This window comes from Bos taurus, chromosome 21, assembly GCF_002263795.3.
Source record: "Bos taurus isolate L1 Dominette 01449 registration number 42190680 breed Hereford chromosome 21, ARS-UCD2.0, whole genome shotgun sequence".
In the NCBI taxonomy this organism is placed as follows: domain Eukaryota; kingdom Metazoa; phylum Chordata; class Mammalia; order Artiodactyla; family Bovidae; genus Bos; species Bos taurus.
In genome coordinates, this window is record NC_037348.1 from 67,128,093 (window position 1) to 67,147,084 (window position 18,992).

An 18,992-nucleotide genomic window follows, 5' to 3' on the forward strand; every position below is an offset into this window, starting at 1 on the left:
GAGTCGGACACGACTGAGCGACTTCACTTTCATTTTCACTTTCATGCATTGGAGAAGGAAATGGCAACCCACTCCAGTGTTCTTGCCTGGAGAATCCCAGGGACGGGGGAGCCTGGTGGGCTTCCGTCTATGGGTTCGCACAGAGTCGGACAGGACTGAGCGACTTCACTTTCACTTTCATGCATTGGAGAAGGAAATGGCAACCCACTCTAGTGTTCTTGCCTGGAGAGTCCCAGAGACAAAGGATCCTGGTGGTAGGCCATCTATGGGGTCGCACAGAGTCGGACACGACTGAAGCGACTCAGCAGCAGCAGCAACTTTGCAAAATGTTATCACAGCTGCCTAATAACCTTACCTGATCCTTAGGTCTCTAATATAAAGAGGCCTCCTCCCCTTCAGAAGTTAGGACTTAATTCTTCCAGACAGGAGGGCAGGTTTATTCACAGAACAATGAGGGCTGTCTGGCACCTGTTTGGAACACAGCTCCCCTCGCCTCACAGGTCTGCGTTTCCTTTCAGCTTCATCCATTCCTGGAAGCTGCCAAGTAACGAGGGTTTCTGTTTCTGTTGCAGGGGCAGGAAAGTTACTTTGGACTAGCTTGGTTGGATAGTGATACGTGACTGGCAGCAGTTCACAACTGACTCTGTTTTTCTGAACCATTTAGGTTTTACCCCCCGAGTGAGTGGGGTCGCCTCTCCCCGTCCTGAGGAAAGCCCCTCGATCCCGGCTCCTGAGCGCGAGGGCAGCGTGGCACAGGTGGGCCACCGGCCGGCAGCACTGGCTGGTTGGACAGCTCGGGGTGGGCCTGCAGACCCCACTGCCCTGTGCCCGGATGCCCTGGGCCAGGGCTCCCCCGTCCCTTAGGGGAACCGGGGACGTGGGCCCAGCACCAGCTGGCAGCACTCCCTGGGGAGAGTGTCCAGATACTGGGGCTGGCCTGGGGAGCCCGGTTCTCTGCAGCGCTTCAGTCTCCAGCCTGGAAACTCAGAGGCAGGAAGTTTCCGTGAGGCGTGTGGCTCCCACCCGAGCAGCCCCGAGTCCAGCGCCGGTGAGGCCCCTACCCCTCTGCCCAGGAAAGCGTGGTCCATGGACGCCGTGCCAGCCAACTGTGTGCACAGCACTGAGTCCAAGCGGGGCCTCGGCCCAGCCGGGGCAGATGCCAAGTCCTGAGGGGGCCCTGCAGGCCGCAGGGGGCTGGGACCAGCTCCTCTGAGAGGCACACAGACCAGGGGCTGGAGGCAGCGCTGCCGTCCGGGAGGCCATGGCTTTTGAACTCAGCGATGGGTGCCCCATGCTCTTGTCTCAGGAACAGGAGCAGACGGCTGTTCAGACTCTGACAGGCTTCCCTTGTTCCTTTCGGGTTCCGTAGTGTCCAGGGAGGGGAGTATTGTCACAGTGATGGACGCGGAGGGGCCTGCCCTGCAGGCGGGCCCCCCGGAACGGCTCCTCTGGAGGCTTGGAGACGCAGCCCTCTCAGTGAGATGGGGTCAGAGCCGCAGCCCTAGATCTGTGTGGATTTTACCCAGAGAAGGTGTGTTTCAAGGAACGTGTATTTTTCTAATGTGAATACTGACACAAATGAACATTTTATTTATAATGAACAACGTCTTTCTACCTCACTGTCCACCTTTTTCTACATCTTGCTTGCTGTGATGATGGTGGGTGCGTTGCCTGGTGATGGGTCCCTCTGACACATCTGCCCCTGGGAGCCTCTGACAGCTGCTGCAGGTGGCGCCACACTGGTTCTGGGTTGCCTCCCCTGCCCCCAGTCACAGAAAATGACGTCCCCTTTCTCCTCAGCGATGTGCTGCTTTATACCAGACTTGGTCCACACGAGAAGCTGCTTCTGGGTTCAATAAATAAATATGCAAGCTTGCTATCTGGGCAGCATTTTATTGGGCAGTAGGGGAGAGCGTTGTTTGTGCTGGCACTCGGTGGATAGGGAGAGTGAGGCACAGGGCAGGAGCCGCAGCCCCTCCGTGTCCCGCTTGTAAAGCCACTTATCAAGCAAGGTCTTTCCGTCTCTTCTTGGAATGTTTTCCTGGGCTCTATTGGGGAGAAAGAGAGGGCCATTTGTCCACACTCAGATGAGAGCATCAAAAGGGCACAGCTGTCCTTTCCCCACCTTGGCCGACACCATCAGGAGGGACCCTGGACGCTGGGGCCGGGGCTGTGGGCTGTGCCCTCCCTGTGCTGTGGAGGAGTGGGCTTTATTCTCAGGGACTGGGTTGCCATGCCCGCCTCCAGGGGCTCTTCCCGACCAAGGGATCAAACCTGTGTCTCTTGTGTCTCCCAGATTGGCAGGCAGATCCCTCACCACTGCACCACCTGGGGAGCCTCTGAGTTCCAAAGGGCAGCTTCAGACAGCTGCTCATCAGGGAGGCTGGACTGAGGGGCTGAACTGAGTCAGGGAAGGGAGGGCATAGAGCAACAGGGAGGAGCTGTTGAGAAATAATAGTGCAGCCCCAGGCAGGTCCCGGTTCCTCCTCAAACGATCTGATCAGTCTCTCAGTCGTGTCTGACTCTGGACCCCATGGACTGCAGCACGCCAGGCTTCCCTGTCTATCACCAAGCCCCTGAGCTTGCCCAAACTCATGTCCATTGAGTCGGTGATGCCATCCAACCATCTCATCCTCTGTGGTCCCCTTCTCCGTCTGCCTTCAATCTTTCCCAGCATCAGAATCTTTTCTAAAGAGTCAGTTCTTCCCATCAGATGGCCAAAGTATTGAAGCTTCAGCTTCAGTCCTTCAAATTAATATTCAGGATACATAGAACAGTATCTTCGAGCTCTTCTGCTGGGTAGGTGTCCCAAAAAATGGAACATGTTAACTACTCAATGAAACATTCTCCAGAGAGGTCACCCCGACTCCAGATGACCTCTGGCTTTGAAGAATGCAGGCCCTGCGGGGTACTAAGCAGAAAGCCTGCCCCCTTGACTATAAGACACCACACAACCCCTCACCCTCACCCCGGGTGGGACACAGCTATTTTTTATTTATTTATATTCGGCTGTGCTGGGTCCTGCTGCTGTGCTGGGTCCTGCTGCTGTGCAGGCTTTGCTCCAGCTGCTGCAAGCGGGGGCTACTCTCATCACAGTGCTCGGGCTTCTCACTGCTTGAGTTCCCGTGTTCCGGGGCACAGGCTCTGGGGCACGGCCTCAGTAGTTGTAGCACAGGGGTTTCATTGCGCTTTGCCATCTGGGATCTTCCTGGCTCAGGTATCGAACCCATGTCTCCTGCGTTGTCAGGCGAATTCTTTACCACTGAGCCACCATGGAAGCTCAGGACACAGTTTTGAGGGCATTAGCCCAACGTGGCCCCCTTCCTTCACCTGACAAAGCAATTCTTTTCTACTTCACCCCAAACTGTCTCCAAGATTCACTTCAGCGCCGGTGCACAGAGGCTGGGCTTCAGCATCAGCAGCGTCATTCATTCCCATTAGTTCTCCCTGGCAACCTCGGTGTCCATGGGTGAGGTGTCGAGAAGACAGGATGTGCCCTAGAAAGGTTGAGCAGTTCTTCAGTGTCTCCCCTGAAGAACATTTACTCTTTTTTAAGTACCACACCCCATCCCAATCCTAAAAACTGACCCCATGCCTCTGAGGAGGGCTGGTCCTGCCCACCTGGCTTGAGACCACGGCAGGGAGCCCTGGGGGCAGGATGCCCCTTCTGCCGAATGCCAGCCAGGCGGTTTCCAGGCTGCAGGACATCTGACGGGCTACTATTATGGTTGGGTTCTAATAAATACTGCAAAGGAGAGAACAAGAAGTTCTAAGAAGTGCTGCTTTGGAACGCTTTGCACATGCCAACTTACACAGTGAGATTCGCTCCAAATACACCCCCATCACATACAGTCTTTTATTTCTGGGTATTTTCTTTCTTTGCCTGGGAAGCACTTGTTCCTGAGCTGCTAGGACTTGAGTGTCATGAGACTACATCCCGTATCACAGCATGACATTTCTTAGACTTCTGTTTCTGGGGGAGCAATGGCAGAACTGACCCCCAATATCTGGTTGCAGATATTGCCAAACTAGGATTTAAACCAGAAGGACATGGAAGACAGTTCACCTGGCCTGTCATGGCCTAAGTACACAGATGGGCAATTTTTTGGTAGCTAGTTCTCATTTGCATGATGCTGATCTTTATTCAGTGACCTCTCAAGTATTTTAGACACTAGTTGCAATTACAAAGCTAATGTGCACTCAGTCGTGTCCAACTCTTTGGGACCCCAGGGACTGGAGCCCACCAGGCTCCTCTTGTCTATGGAATTTTTCAGGCAAGAACACAGGAGTGGGTTGCCATTTCCTTTTCCAGGGGATCTTCCCAGCCCAGGGACTGAACCCAAATCTCTTACATTCCTTGCATTGGCAGGCAGAGTCTTTACCGCGAGTCCCACCCATCTTAGTTGTAGTTACAAAGCTAATACAGTCCCACAATTTTAACAATACAAATATTAAACCAGGCATTTTCTACACAAGTGGAATCTATGTAAAATAGACCTAATTGACAAAAACCAGATCACTCAGTCGTTTAGTTGAGGAACTCATTTATTTCATGCGGAAGTCTTCATAGATGCCACATTCACAACAGGTGCAGACAAGGCTGAGTGGTAGACAATGTCAGGAGAGGCTGCAGAGAGCTGGTGCAAGGATCGAGCACAGGGCCTGATCCAGGGTGCAGCCGGGGGGCGTGATCCCAGGGTACCGCCCAGCGCCCACCTGGAAGTCTGTCCGCTGGGGGGGGTCTGGAGCCCGGAGGCGTGGGGGGAGGTCACAGCACGCGGTGCCCGGTTTCCAGCAGCATGCTCTCCAGAAGCAGCCAGCTCCCAGCCTCCAGGTAGGGCTGATGCAGCCACATGGACAGGTAGCTGAGGGCGAGGTCGCGGTCGGCCGTGTGTGCCAGTTGTTCCACCACCGTGCGCTTCAGGCGGAGCTCCTGGCTGTACATGTCCGAGAGCTTGCGGGAGACCTCGTCTGCAACAAACGCGGGCCCCCTCGAACAGCAGCATTTGCTGGAGGGGGATTTTTTGGCCCTGCTGCACTGCTTATGGGATCTTAGTGCCTGGACCAGGGATTGAACCCATGCCCTCTGGAGTGGCAGCACCAAGTCCTGACCACCGGACCACCAGGGACTTTGAAAAGCTGCTCCTTAAAAGCCAGAGTCAGCAGCAGAACTACGAGGAAGACGGACTCTGGCCAGTGTAGATCAGGATCAGATAACAAGGGAAATGAGTGTCATGGAATTAAAAAGCACCTGTAACCTTCTCTACACAGCTCTTAGGAGCCTACAGTCACTATACAGAGTGCACTCATCTCAGACCGACAACATTCAATGAACACGTTACATTAGGTGATTTTATCCTTCTCCCTTATTTAGAAGTGAGGTCTCAAAGCGACATCAAATAGTTTAGCCCTTCTTTTAAACTGATGCTAAAAACAGCCCTTACTGCACAATTTATTTAAGTAATGGGGTTTGTTTTCCCAGCAGCCTGCCTTCATGGGGCAGGCTAAAGTGATCCCCATTTACTTTTTAAACAAAGCAAAACAAAAAGTGAAAATCTATCTTTCTACCAAAAAAAAAAAAAATCCTGCCTCTGCTGAGGTGGCTAAGCTCATTCTGCCCACTGGCTTTAAAGGACTAACGGCAGCTTGCTTCATGGGTCTCTAATGATGTTTAACACTCTTTGCTGATTGTTGTTCAGTCACTAAGACGTATCCGACCCTGCGACCCCGTGGACTGCAGCCACCAGGCTTCCCTGTCCTTCACCATCTCCTGGAGCCTGCTCAAACTCATGTCCATTGAGTTGGTGATGCCATCCAACCATCTCATCCTCTGTTGCCCCCTCCTCCTCCTGCCCTCAATCTTTCCCAGCATCAGGGTCTTTTCCAATGAGTCTTTGCTGGTTAGTAGGTAATTAAAGCCAAGAAGAAACACTCATCTAAGATGCCTCCATCTCCCTCCCTCCCAGTGGATCCTTCTGAATTGAATTTCAAAGTCTTGTCAGCTTTAGAGGGCCAGATCTAAATGGCATGAAATGCTCTCAGGATCTACCCTTGAAAAGCAGGCACAAAGAACTACTTACAAAAATGAGCTGTGGGCCACGTGTGGAAGAGCGGGGGGCGCTTTCTCTCCTCCCCATGATGGTAATCCTCTAGTTCACAAACGCCCTTGGTGGTTGAAGACAGCTTTTCCATCTTCATCTGTATTTTCGTCTGAAAAAGATATTAACTTAGACTATGAGAATATTATTGGAAATTCAGTCTTAGATTCAGTAACTCTGAAGATTTCAAAGCTAAGAAATGTAAGTCTGTTGAGAGGTAAGTCCAATAACTCAATACCATTCACTCCGTGTGCAGCAAACTTCTGGGAGATGGAGGTGAACGGTTGCTTTGATTACACAAGTTTGGTTTACTTCAGTAATAAACCCTGGATCTCCAATGCTGGAGAAGAGGAAGCTTGCGAGCACTAGCTCTCTGAACATCACTCACTTTTTAGCACCGAAGACCTAGAGGGGTGGTAAAGGCAGGCTCTCCCTTTCATGGAATGAAAGACAGGAGAAGAGGCATGAAATGAGCTCACCTCTGACTCCGATGAACTGCCTTTGAGTTTGATGTCAAAAACTCAGCCTCTGTGCACCAGTGCTGAATCAAATCTCAGACAGAGTTTTGGGTGAAGTAGAAACGAACAGCTTTATTGCTTTGCCAGGCAAAAGAAGACATGGCAGCCTCTTGCTCTGAAAAACTGTGTGTCTGCGGCCCAGGGGTATTTGACGAGGAGTTTTACAGCCACAAGGGGTGGGGTTGCCAATAAGATTAGGGTGTGTGTAGGGCCTGGTCTCAGGTGGTCAGGCCTCCTAATCTTGATGAGTTTCTCGGGTCCCTTTAATCTTGCCTCAAGTAGTTTCTTGACTGCTCCTCTCTAAATTAGCAACTGCTGGAATCCACCCTTTGGAACTCAGGGAAGGTCAGGGAGGCTGGAGTCTTTTTTTTAAAAACAAATTATTTATTCATTACAATTTTATTTAATGGTTTTTGGCTGTGCTGGGTCTTTGTTGCTGTGGGGCTTTTCTCTAGTTGCAGCGAGCGGGTTGGGGGGCACCCTCTGGTTGCGGTGCTCGGGCTTCTCACTGCAGTGGCTTCTCTTGTTGCCAAGCATGGGCTCTAGAGCAGAGGCTCGGTAGTTGTGGCTCACGGGCTTAGCTGCTCGGCGGGATGTGGGATCTTCCCAGATGAGGGATCGAACCCATGTCTCCTGCATTGGCAGGCGAATTCTTTACCACTGAGCCTCCAGGGAAGCCCCGTATTTATTTATCTGGCTGTGCCAGGTCTTAGCTGCAGCACTTGGGATCTCTGATCTTCGCTGCAGCACGTGGGATCTAGTTCCCCAGTCAGGGATTGAACCCGGGTCCCCTGCACTGGGAGCGTGACGTCTTAGCCACTGGACCACCAGGCAGGTCTCGAGACTGGGGTCTTGCCTACAAACAAGAAAGGTGGGACAAAAATGCTTCCGTGTCCTGCTTGGTTTCAAGTTCACTGAGACCTCTGAGGCTTGGTTTCATTGTTGATAAAACTGTAATAACGAAAGGCAAGCCCAGCATGCTGCACACGGGGAGGCAACAGCGAGCACGTGAGCTGATGGTGCCTTGGCGCACGTCAGGAGCTTGCTGCAGTGGGGCCCGGCCCGACAGAGTGCCTGCTAACACAGGGGCCGGGGGACTGAGCGAGTGCCTGCGGGGCGCCCGGTCGGAGCCACGTCAGTGTTTGTGAAGTAAGACAAACGCGTGCAGTGACCAAGCTTTCGGATTTCAGTAGCATAGGTCTGTGTGCGTGCGTGTTAAGTCACTCCAGTCGTGTCCAACTCTGTGTGACCCCATGGACTGTAGCCCACAAGGCTCCTCTGTCCATGGGATTCTCCAGGCAAGAATACTGGAGTGGGTTGCCATGCGCCCCTCCAGGGGATCTTCCTAACTCAGGGATCGAACCCGGGTCTCTTATGTCTACCTGCATTGGCAGGCAGGTTCTTTACCACTAGCGCCACCTGGGAAGCCCCATTGTAGGGTCTGCTGCTGCTGCTGCTAAGTTGCTTCAGTCGTGTTCGACTCTGTGCGACCCCATAGACAGCAGCCCACCAGGCTCCCCCACTCCTGGGATTCTCCATGCAAGAACACTGGATTGGTTGCCATTTCCTTCTCCAATGCATGAAAGTGAAAAGTGAAAGGGAAGTCGCTCAGTCGTGTCCAACTCTTAGCGACCCCCTGGATTACAGCCTACCAGGCTCCCCCGTCCATGGGATTTTCCAGGCAAGAGTACTGGAGTGGGTGCCATTGCCTTGGCCCTAAGTATGAAGTTAGCTTTATGTACACAGCGGGGTGTAAGAAAAGCTCTACCAGTCATCAAAATCTTAATTCCCTGCACCTGGTCCTTCAAGCACTCTCTAACTACATGAAGCGGCTGAACTAAATTTAGCTAACATTAGTTTTTAAAGGACCAGGCTCTGTTCCCAAATCTTTCCAGGTTCGATATTTCATTTGGCCCGACGCCAGGAGGTAGGACTCATCACTTCTGGATGACAGCTGGGAAAATTCTCAAGGTTGCTGAGCTCCGGAAGGACGAGGCCAGGCCTCGACATCCCATCCCCAGCCCTGCCCTCTGCGTCCTGCGGCAGCTCCCCGCTGCCACCTAATGCTTAGAAGAGCTGATGAGCCCAAGGACAGCAAAGGAAACCCCGGAGGCTCCAGCCTGGGCCGGAGGGGCCAGCTCCATCCGGGGGCTCATTCAACAATAACGACACCAAAATCACACACGCCACAGCCCTGCAGTGACACGCTCGCAGCGCCACGTCCCTCCTAAAGGCAAGAGCCCTCACCGCGAAATGTTCGTCCAGCTGAGGGACACGGACACCTCCACCCTCCACCAAGGCCAGATTCAAGGCCAAGTCAAGCCTGGGAAACCATTCTCTCTAAAGGCTGGAGGAAAACAGGAATGATGATATTAATATCCTTATAACATCAACTTTGGTTTTGAAACTGAGAACTAATTCTCAAACTATTTTATTTTTTTTTTTGGCCATGCTATGCAGCTTGTAGGATCTTAGTTCCCCAACCGGGGATTGAACCTGGGGCCCACAGCAGTGAGAACTGAGTCCTAACCACTGCACCACCAGGGCAGTCCCTTGAACCACTTATTCCATGTAAAATAGAACAAACCCACTGGGGCAGAGAACTCGGGGGCTGACAGCTAGCACCCATGGTCAGCCCAGGCTGTCTGAAGGAAGGCGATGGCGCCCACTCCAGTGCTCTTGCCCGGAAAATCCCATGGACGGAGGAGCCTGGTGGGCTGCACTCATGGGGTCGCTAAGAGTCGGACACCACTGAGAGACTTCACCTTCACTTTTCACTTTCATGCATTGGAAAAGGAAATGGCAACCCACCCTAGTGTTCTTGCCTGGAGAATCCCAGGGACGGGGGAGCCTGGTGGGCTGCCGTCTATGGGGTCTCACAGAGTTGGACACGACTGAAGCAACTTAGCAGGCCTTGGGAACTAGAGCCACTGTGGGGCATGCGGTCACCTCAAACCTAGCAGCCATTTTCAGCTGCCCTGCCAGGCCACGTGCTGTGGGTGGAGGGGCCACGGACAGGACATGTCACCTGCTCAGTCCATCAGGCTGGGTTTTCTGGACCTTGACTCAGGTCTGACACCCCCCCAGGCCACCCCTCCTCTGCACAGTCAGCGGGGCTGGGGAAGAGGTCCCGTGGCACCAGACAGCCACGCGAGAACAGGGAGAATGGGGACCACGCAAACAAAACCAGTCAGTCCCTCCTGCCTTGCCTGAAATGGGAGGCGAACAGCCTCTTCCCCTTGTTCCTGCCCAAGCCCTCCTTCCCCACCGTGGTGTGCATATGCACAGAGTTATAAATGAGGGAACTGCGTGCTAAAGAAAGCCAAATGGCATTTAGAAACAAAATCCTTCCCAGGGTTTTTACGTTTCGTAAAAGTCACGTTAGCATGTGCCTGAAGTGTTTCTCATTCTGATCCAGCTGGGGGTTCTGTGAGATGTTTTGTGTGGAGAGGGAGGCGGTAGGCCACGGATGATGAAGTTCTGGTACGAGTGTTGCCACACTGACCAACAGACGACAGCCCGACTGCCTGTCCTTAACTTTGTTGAAAGCATTTCAGTATACACATAGAACTATATTCTATATGCCGTAACGCACCATAATGGAAAAGGATACGAGAGAGTGTGTGTACATGTGTAACTGAATCACTTTGCTTTGCTTTGCTTTACAGCACAAAGGAACACAATGTTGCAAACCAGCTAGACTTCAAGGAAACAACAGAAACTGACAAGTACAAGCTAAGAGTGACCAGAAATAAACAATAAAAACTGACAAGTACAAGCTAAGAGTGACCAGAAATAAATATTTCAATATAGGAACTTAGCCATCCAGTTTTTTCACTTTCAAGCAATGTGTGCACTGGTGTTTTGTCCAAACAAAACCACTTGCCAAAATCAAATGGGTTAATGTGGGGGAAAAAATTTATTACTCTGCCTGTGTCAATTCAGGAAGCCTAGGTCCAGAAGCTGAGGTCAATGACCCAATTACTGGAGACACAGCAGTGACCATAGAGATGCGACAAAGCAAACACCCACACGCCTTCCCCTCCAGCCTTCCTAGCAGTGGGAGTGCTGAGAAGGGATCAAGACACAGGCCTGTTTCTGCCTGTGAGGGGTGGGGCAGGCGGGCAACTGTTTTTTATCACAGCACCACCCGAAGGCGGTGTTACAAACCAGGACAATCACAAAACCCTGATCGTTTACTTAGAGGAGACAGATAGCTCCCCCCCGCAAAATATCCTGAAGACAGTAGTGCATTTCGATCAAAGGAAAGGCGAAACCAAGATGTCCTTGGTGCCCTATTTATTTTTCTCATTTTCATGTTTCAGAAGCCATTACAGCTTATAAAGGATGTGCTTCTTTTCTGAAAAACTCATAAACCTATAGTCTGCCTTTAATAGGCGGAATCCTGACTTTGAACAAGTGGTATCTTGAAGAAATACAATGATACTCGACATATGCTGTTTAAAAAGATAAAGAAGCATGTAAAGCATTAGAAACACATCAAGAAATGTTAGAACATATAGACGCTCCATGTGGAGAAGCTTTAGTTATCTGTGTTGAAGATGTGTAAAACCCTATCCCTGTGTCTGGCTGAGACGAGGGTGTTTCGTCCACACGAGGTGGCCAGCGTGGTGGGTACCGACATCCAGCCTTGAGTTAAACAACACTTCAGAGCATCTCTTATGGGTGAGATCAGGGCTCTCAGGCCAGATCCAGCTCCATCTATTTTTGGGTGTCCCTTGAGCTAAGAATGGGTTTTACATTTTTAAGTGGTTGAAAAAAAAATCAAAAGCAGAATATTTCATGTGACACATGAAAGCTGTATGAAACTCACAGTTCAGCGTCCATGAATAGAGCCCTGCTGGCATGCAGTGGTGCCCACTCGCCTCTGGACGGCTGCTGGGTAGAGGCGAGCAGCCCGCAAGCCTAATTTGCTTCCTGTGGGGACCGGGAGCAGGGACACTGCCCTGCGACAAGCCGATCAGAAGGAAGGTCAGGACAGCATCTCGGAAACCAGATTTATGGGGCAGGCAGAGCAAGAGACCACCGAGGAGGTGGAGGAGGGACAAACAAAATCTCGGAGGAGCGAAGTGTGGAACCCTGCCGGGCGCCGGCGCACACTCGCCCCGGGGCGGCGACACCTTACCAAGCCTTCCAGGGTGGCCTGCAGCTCCTCGCACAGCGTCTCGAGCTCCCTGCTGTATTCCGGGTGCTCCTTTTCGGCACAGTCGTTAGAAGCCAGGCCGCTGCTCGCTAATTCTATCTTGTCTTTGCTCCTGAACCAGATGGAAAAGCAGGAACAGAACACACTCCATGAGGTTGCCTCCCTTCATTAGGATGAACCCTAGAAAACTCAATATCCACGGACATGTGTCATCATCGACTGTTTGCACCGGTGTCATTTCACATCATCATATTTACATGTTATTTACGCACACAAGGAATATGTCCATCCACTGCTCGATTCTGCCCTAGAACAAAGTCAGTTCAATCCAGCCCTGTGGCGTCTTCAGTGGACAAGACATGGTCATTTCCTCAGAGCCCGCCAGCTAGGAATGCGTTTTGTAAATGGAAAGCTGTGATCCATGGCACCTGAAATTAATCTAGTGGCTCCACAATCAACATTTAAGTGAAAAAATGAAACATTAGAAGATTATCAGGGAAGATCTTCTCGTTGTTCTTCATTTTGTAGACCAAAAAGTTTTAAAAAAGATTTTTGGAGCATACTTGATTTACAATGCTGTGTTAGTTTCTGCTGTACAGCAAGTGAATCAGCCATACATACACATATAGCCACTCTTTTTTAGATTCTTTTCCCATCTAGGCCATTACAGAGTATTAAGTAGAGTTCCCTGAGCTATATAGTAGGTCCTTATTAGTTATCTATTTTATTTACAGTATGTGTGTGTGTATGTATCAATCCCAAACTCCCAGTGTATCCCACCCCCCACCTCCAACTTCAGAGAGCATCTTATGGAGTCAGGTAAGAACTGCTTCATGGAACTTGCTGAGCAGGAGAAGGGACCAGAGGGCTGACATGTCTGATGTGCTTGGGAGAGCTGGCGAGGGCCAGGGGTCCAGCCCAAGAAGTTAAGACTCTAGACTCCGGCCGGTAGACAAAAGATATGCAGCTTTGAGAAATCAAAACTACTATATATAGATCCACACTCATGTTTCTCTTCAGGTCATTTAAATCTTTCGCCTTTTACTAAAAGATTTCCATGGGTAGGAACAAGCTTGAGTCTTGATTAAATTTTTTGAGGCCTTGCGTAAGCCAGGCTGATTGAAAAAAAAAAACAAAACCCAAACTAAAAATATATATACAGGAAAATGCAAAGAATAATAAAGCAAATCTTTCAATCAGAACTGGTAACTGCCAACAATTTCTTCATTTTCTTTTGTCTACAGTTTCTCTTTTGTCTTTTTAAAAGAACTTGCTAAGGGAAAACACACTCCAGCATGTCTCCTCTGCTCTGAACATCCCACTGGGTGTTCTGACCATGTCTGGCTCCTGGTCACCATAGGGAGATAATCAGGGCAAGGTCTGGGAGGGTCTCAAGCCCAGGGGCTTCTCTCCCTGTGGCATCAGGGCCCAGGGAAGCATTCAGGTTCCCCAACCTAGAAGCTACCCAAACCCCTGTCCTTCCGGGTTTTTATGGAGGCTTCCTTACGAAGTCACAATTGATTAAATGATTGGCCATCGGTGATTAACTCAACCTCCCCAGAGTGCAGGTGAGGGGGCGGGGCTGACAGTGCCAACTCCTCTTGCACGGCTGGTGTCCCCCTCCTTAGGGGTTTTCCAAAAAGCCCCCTTATTAACACAGGCTTGGATGTCTTAGGAAGGGGCCTGTTACGACCACAGGGCACTCCTTAATCATTCTGGAGCTAATTCAGGAACTGGAGGACCAAAGAACAAGTATTACTATAACTAAAGATTCTTCCGTAGGTCAAGTCCCTAAGGAAATCATAAGCGTTTTAAGAGCCATGTGCCAAGAACAGGGACAAAGGCCAAATCTATGTATTTTCTAGTGATAGTCACAACACTGCAGAAATAAAAAGCAGCAGTCTGGAGATGAAGTGGAACCTGCCCCACCATCCCATTCAGTCCTCCCAGAAGGTACCAGCGCCTGAGTCTGTCTCCTCCCAATCCATTTTGATAATTTGACATGCAGATGTAACCACAAACGATTTGTAGCATAATTTTGTTTCTAAAACGCACGTACCCTTCACACCTGCACGCACTGTTCTATCAGTGCTTGTTCACTTTGTTTATCCACGTTGCTGGAGGCTACCTGGCCCACTCTAAAAGACGCCCATCAAGTGTCTGCCCGATCGCTAAGGCCGAAGCGCACAGAACGTGTTCTGCCAGTACTTACGATAAGCTGATTTTCATGTTGGCGATACTGTTTGCAGTAGCAAAACCTCCATCGTTGAGGGTTTCCCACTTCAGGATTAAATTATGCCAGTCGGCCGCATTGTCCTTAATTTTTCTTGCACTGACAGATAAGACAGGTTTTCTTGGCGTTACAGTTCCAAGAGTCTTTGCTAATAAGGAGGAAGAGAAACATCACTTTATGAAATTCAAGATCACAGTTGGGGGGAAAATGGTCCTTGTGATTTGCGACAGTAAGACTATTTAAAACACTACATCGACTGGACAGATCCTGTTGTGAAAATGAAGACGTGCGGACGAATGTGAAAGTTCCTGGGACGAGACAAAGAGAATTGTTTCTACCTTAAAAGTCTCGGCAGATATAGCCGAGTCCTCTCGAAGCCTAATGGCTCCACACTTTCATGCTGAGCACTCTGTGATGTCAATGTGAAAGTCGCTCAGTCGTGTCCAACTCTGCGACTCCATGGACTGTAGCCTGCCAGGCTCCTCTGTCCATGGAATTCTCCAGGCAAGAATTCTGGAGTGGGTAGCCCCTTCCTTCTCCAGGGGATCGTCCCAACCCAGGGATGGAACCCAGGTCTCCCACACTGCGAGCACTGTGACCACTTGTGAAGGTCGGGATGGAGGCAGAGCTGTAACTTTGGGCTGCCAGGCTCTGACGCCCCTGCCTTGGTGCTCCCATTCTCTAGCCTCAGGCACTCTGATACCTGGCGTTTGCTCCGAGCCCTGAGGGTAACTGGTGCTAGGCACTCCAACACTGACACGGCTGGGCCCCAGAGACGCAGTGACGGTCTCGATGCTGCCAGCGCAGGAGGAGGGCCAAACTCTTTCAGGACCTGGCTCCCTCTTGGCCTCGCTGCAACCCCCACCTTGAAGCCCCTCAATCTCTAACTAAAGTCAACTACTTGTAACTCTGGAAAAGTCCTCTGCATGTGCAGTTCTCTCTGCTAGAAAGTTCTTTCCTTCCTGAAAATGATGCTGCCCATATCCTGGGACCCACCCAGACCCCAGCTCCTGTGGGAAGCAACACCCAGACTACTCAGGCTGTCTGGCCCTCCCACCCCTCTCTTCTTCTCTACTTAGAATCCCTCAGGGACTTCCCTGGTGGCCCAGCCCAGGTTCGATCCCTGGTCAGGAAACTAGATCCCACATGCCACAAATAAAGATCCTGCATGCTGCAATGAAGATCGAAGATCCCTCGTGCCGCAACTAAGACAAACACAGCCAAAAAACCAAAAAATCCTACAAAGGCATCTCATGGCCCACAGGATAAGGTCCAAATTCTCAGAGAGGTCCGTAGGAATCCAGGACACACAATTGTTTGGAGTATAGATTCTAAAGACCAGGCTGACTGGGTTTGAATCCCAGCTCTGTTACAGCCACCTGTGCAATCTTGGGTAAGTTAGTTAAGCTCTCATGGTTTCAAAGTGTCCATCCGTAAAATGAAGATAAACTACATCTACTTCTGAGTTAACGTGAAGATGAGATAATATACGCAAAGCTGTGTGGGCCTGGCACATGGCAAGTATCCAACACAGTATGTGTTACCTCAAGGGCCTCTCCAGTGTTTTTTCCACCACCACCAAGCGGTGCACTCAACCCTGACACTGCCTACTGGGAGTCAGCATCAGATTCCACAAGTTAACGGCTCAGTCCTGTAAGACTCCTCTCCCCTCCCTCCACTTCAGATCCCAGCTTCAAGTCCAGGTGGCCACCTGTGCCTCTGACCTACAGGCTCCCCTCCTGAGGTTTGATTAACTTGTTAGAGTGGCTCACAGAGAGCTCAGGAAAACATCCTCCTTACTAGGCTGCCAGGGAGAGCCAGATGGGAGCGACGCGTTGGCCGATGCATGTGGGCAGGGGAGCAGAGCGCTCTCCCTGCACCCCCAGCCGCTCACCAACCTGAACGTTCTCACAACCCGTCACTCCTGAAAGTTCTCACAACCCTTCACTTTTGTTTTTTTATGGTTGCTTCGTTACTTGGGCACAACTGATTAAATGAGTCACTGCTGGGGCTGATTTAACTCCAGCCTCTCTCCCTTTCTTGGAGATGGTGGTTGAGGTGGGTGGGACTGAAAGTTACAACTCTAATCACACGGGTGGCCCCCCCTTGACAACCAGCCCCCATCCTCAGGCTACCCAGGGGTTTCATTTTTAAATATCATTGATTTTTTTCATTCATTCTTTATTTAGACAATTGTCCAGTATTTGCTGAAACCTATATGCAGGTCAGGAAACAACAGTTAGAACTGGACATGGAACAACAGACTGGTTCCAAATAGGAAAAGGAGTACGTCAAGGCTGTATATTGTCACCCTGCTTATTTAACTTATATGCAGAATACATCATGAGAAATGCCGGGCTGGAAGAAGCACAAGCTGGAATCAAGATTGCTGGGAGAAATATCAATAGCCTCAGATATGCAGATGACACCACCCTTATGGAAGAAAGTGAAGAGGAACGAAAGACCCTCTTGATGAAAGTAAAAGAGGAGAGTGAAAATGTTGGCTTAAAGCTCAATATTCAGAAAACTAAGATCATGGCATCTGGTCCCATCACTTCATGGGAAATAGATGGGGAAACAGTGGAAACAGTGTCAGACTTTATTTTTGGGGGGCTCCAAAATCACTGCAGATGGTGATTGCAGCCATGAAATTAAAAGACGCTTATGCCTTGGAAGGAAAGTTATGACCAACCTAGATAGCATATTGAGAAGCAGAGACATTACTTTGCCAACAAAGGTCCATCTAGTCAAGGCTATGGTTTTTCCAGTGGTCATGTATGGATGTGAGAGTTGGACTGTGAAGAAAGCTGAGTGCCGAAGAATTGATGCTTTTGAACTGTGGTGTTGGAGAAGACTCTTGAGAGTCCCTTGGACTGCAAGGAGATCCAACCAGTCCATCCTAAAGGAGACCAGTCCTGGGTGTTCTTTGGAAGGACTGATGCTAAAGCTGAAACTCCAATACTTTGGGCACCTCATGCGAAGAGTTGACTCATTGGAAAAGACTCTGATGCTGGGAGGGATTGTGGGTAGGAGGAGAAGGGGACGACAGAGGATGAGATGGCTGGATGGCATCACTGACTCGATGCATGTGAGTCTGAGTGAACTCCAGGAGTTGGTGATGGACAGGGAGGCCTGGTGTGCCGCAATTCATGGGGTCGCAAAGAGTCAGACATGACTGAGCGACTGAACTGAACTGAACTACATTACACCAGACATGGGCAAGGAAGTGCGTGAACTACGCAGACCAGGGCCACTTCCATAGAACTTACTTTCCAAAGAGAAGGTGGATAACAATTAGGTGATTATCCGTTTGTTTGTTTGTTTTTCCTTTTTGGCTGCACCATGCAGCATGTGGGATCTTAGTTCCCAGACCAGGGACTGAACCCAAGTTCCCTGAACTGAGTCTTAACCACTGGACCGCCAGAGAAATCCCTATGATTATTAGCTTATATCATAAATGCCAGAGAATAAGAGCGAAGCGTGTTAAGAGCGAACCCCGAAGACATTGTCATTTAGGCTGAAACCTAAATGATGAAAAGTCAACAGCAAGGACCCTAAGTGAGAATGAGCTTGGTGAGTGTGAAACAAGACCCATGTGGCCAGAATGAAAAGGAGAAAGAGGGAGCAGTAGCTGAGGAGGCAGTCAAGACAGCCAGAAAGTGTTAGGCCAAGGTAAGGCATTTGGGTTTATTCCAAGTCAATGAAAAGCAAGCAGGAAGCTTTGAGTAGCTACATGACCTGACAGAGGTTTTTAGAAAGTCACTTCCACAAAGAAGTCTTCTTGGATCCCAAGGTTAGGTTAGGACTTACTGCACTCTACACCTGAACACCCTTGACCTCATGAAGTTTCATTCATGACACTCACCAACGCAGTGTATTTGCTTGTACAGTACATTCCTTGACAGACTAAGTTCCACCACAGTAGCGACTAAGGCTGTCTTGTTCCCTCTTACAACTTCAGCACATAGTGAAGGAAAGTCGCTCAGTTGTGTACGACTCTTTGCGACCCCACGGGCTAGACAGTCCATGGGATCCTCCAGGCCGGAATACTGGAGTGCGCTGTAGCCTGTTCCCTTCTCCAGAGGGTCTTCCCAACCCAGGGATCGAACTCAGATCTCCCGCATTGCAGGCGGATTTTTTATCAGCTGAGCCACAAACGAAGCCCTCAGCACATAGTAGGTGCTGACTAGAATGTGTTAAATGGAGAAAAAAAATCTCTTACCGCCTGTACCACAATCTTCTAAGGAGTTCCCTTACCGAATAGGGGCTCCTCGAGGGCGAGGAGCACGTGAGAGTCATTATCTGTCTGCCCCAAAACACAGCACATATTTAGGAACCAAAAACAACGCTCTGACTTCAAGGAACTCAAACGAGATCAGGTATCAGCCACAGAGCAGGACAGCAGCATAGTGGGTATCTTACTTATTCTCTCCAAGCCTCGACTTCCCACCTGTTGATGACACTTCAAGGTATCGTGGTGAGGCTCAGTGAGCACTCGCTGAATGACAGCTTTTGTTACAAGCAGAAAAAACTCTGTGGCCAGGAACTCTGACTGACGGGATTTCAGAGAAAGCGCTCTGCTGTTGCTAATTTATAACGACAATTTGAGTGTCAGGATCTGCTGACGCTCTTTTGATTATTTTGGCAAAACTGACTTCCAGACCGACTGCGGAGCCTGTGCCGGGGCCAGCGGGCTGGACCGGGGCCAGGCACGAATCGGCACGCAACTAGCGAAACTTCCGGCCGCGGGTCCAGCTCCAAGACCAAACGGCACCACTCGCACCCTCCCGCTTGGGAAAACTGGCCCTTCTCACGCACCTTCCATACCTTCCGCAGGGATCCCGGGAAAGAGATCCGAAGCCCCGCCTATGGACCGGAAGTCCTCTGCGTCACTTCCGACACGCCCACCGCCCCTAGATCGGGCTCTGCCGCTCTAGCCGGCGGCGGAGCCGGCTGTTCCTCGGCGGTGCCCGTCCCGT

General features: G+C 50.5%; 2 protein-coding genes and 1 non-coding gene across 9 annotated transcripts in view; 2 read left to right on the forward strand and 1 right to left on the reverse strand.

The window, feature by feature from the left end:
- ZNF839 (zinc finger protein 839) overlaps nucleotides 1–10,432 on the forward strand; it is a 23,044-nt gene extending 12,612 nt beyond the window's left edge. For 4 of the 7 annotated variants that reach the window (XM_024982167.2, XM_024982168.2, XM_059879368.1 and 1 more), the window contains exon 8: nucleotides 665–1,879. In XM_024982167.2, coding sequence (XP_024837935.1) covers nucleotides 665–864 — 200 coding nt within the window. In that variant the 3' untranslated portion in view covers nucleotides 865–1,879. Of the gene's footprint in view, nucleotides 1–664; nucleotides 1,880–10,284 lie in introns of those variants that run through there. The other 3 variants (XR_003031483.2, XM_024982169.2, XR_003031484.2) reach the window with 3 other exon arrangements.
- CINP (cyclin dependent kinase 2 interacting protein) lies at nucleotides 4,528–18,869 on the reverse strand. Its single transcript, NM_001099125.1, has 5 exons — nucleotides 18,832–18,869; nucleotides 13,993–14,161; nucleotides 11,763–11,892; nucleotides 6,081–6,210; nucleotides 4,528–4,971 (listed from the first exon to the last, which is right to left on the reverse strand). The coding sequence occupies exons 1-5, from the start codon at nucleotides 18,836–18,838 to the stop codon at nucleotides 4,769–4,771; spliced, it is 639 nt and encodes a 212-aa protein (NP_001092595.1). The 5' UTR covers nucleotides 18,839–18,869; the 3' UTR covers nucleotides 4,528–4,768.
- LOC112443352 (U5 spliceosomal RNA) lies at nucleotides 12,781–12,897 on the forward strand. Its single transcript, XR_003031685.1, has one exon. It is a non-coding gene; the product is annotated as a U5 spliceosomal RNA (small nuclear RNA).
- Nucleotides 18,870–18,992: the final 123 nt, after the last annotated feature.

What these genes read in the sequence shown, in the direction of transcription:
- CINP (NM_001099125.1), bottom strand. An exon ending in AGGCCACCCTGGAAGGCTTG is followed by an intron (nt 6,211 to 11,762) that starts GTAAGGTGTCGC and finishes TATCTTTTTCAG; the next exon opens with ACGAAAATACAGATGAAGAT. An exon ending in GTGGCCCACAGCTCATTTTT is followed by an intron (nt 4,972 to 6,080) that starts GTAAGTAGTTCT and finishes CGTTTGTTGCAG; the next exon opens with ACGAGGTCTCCCGCAAGCTC.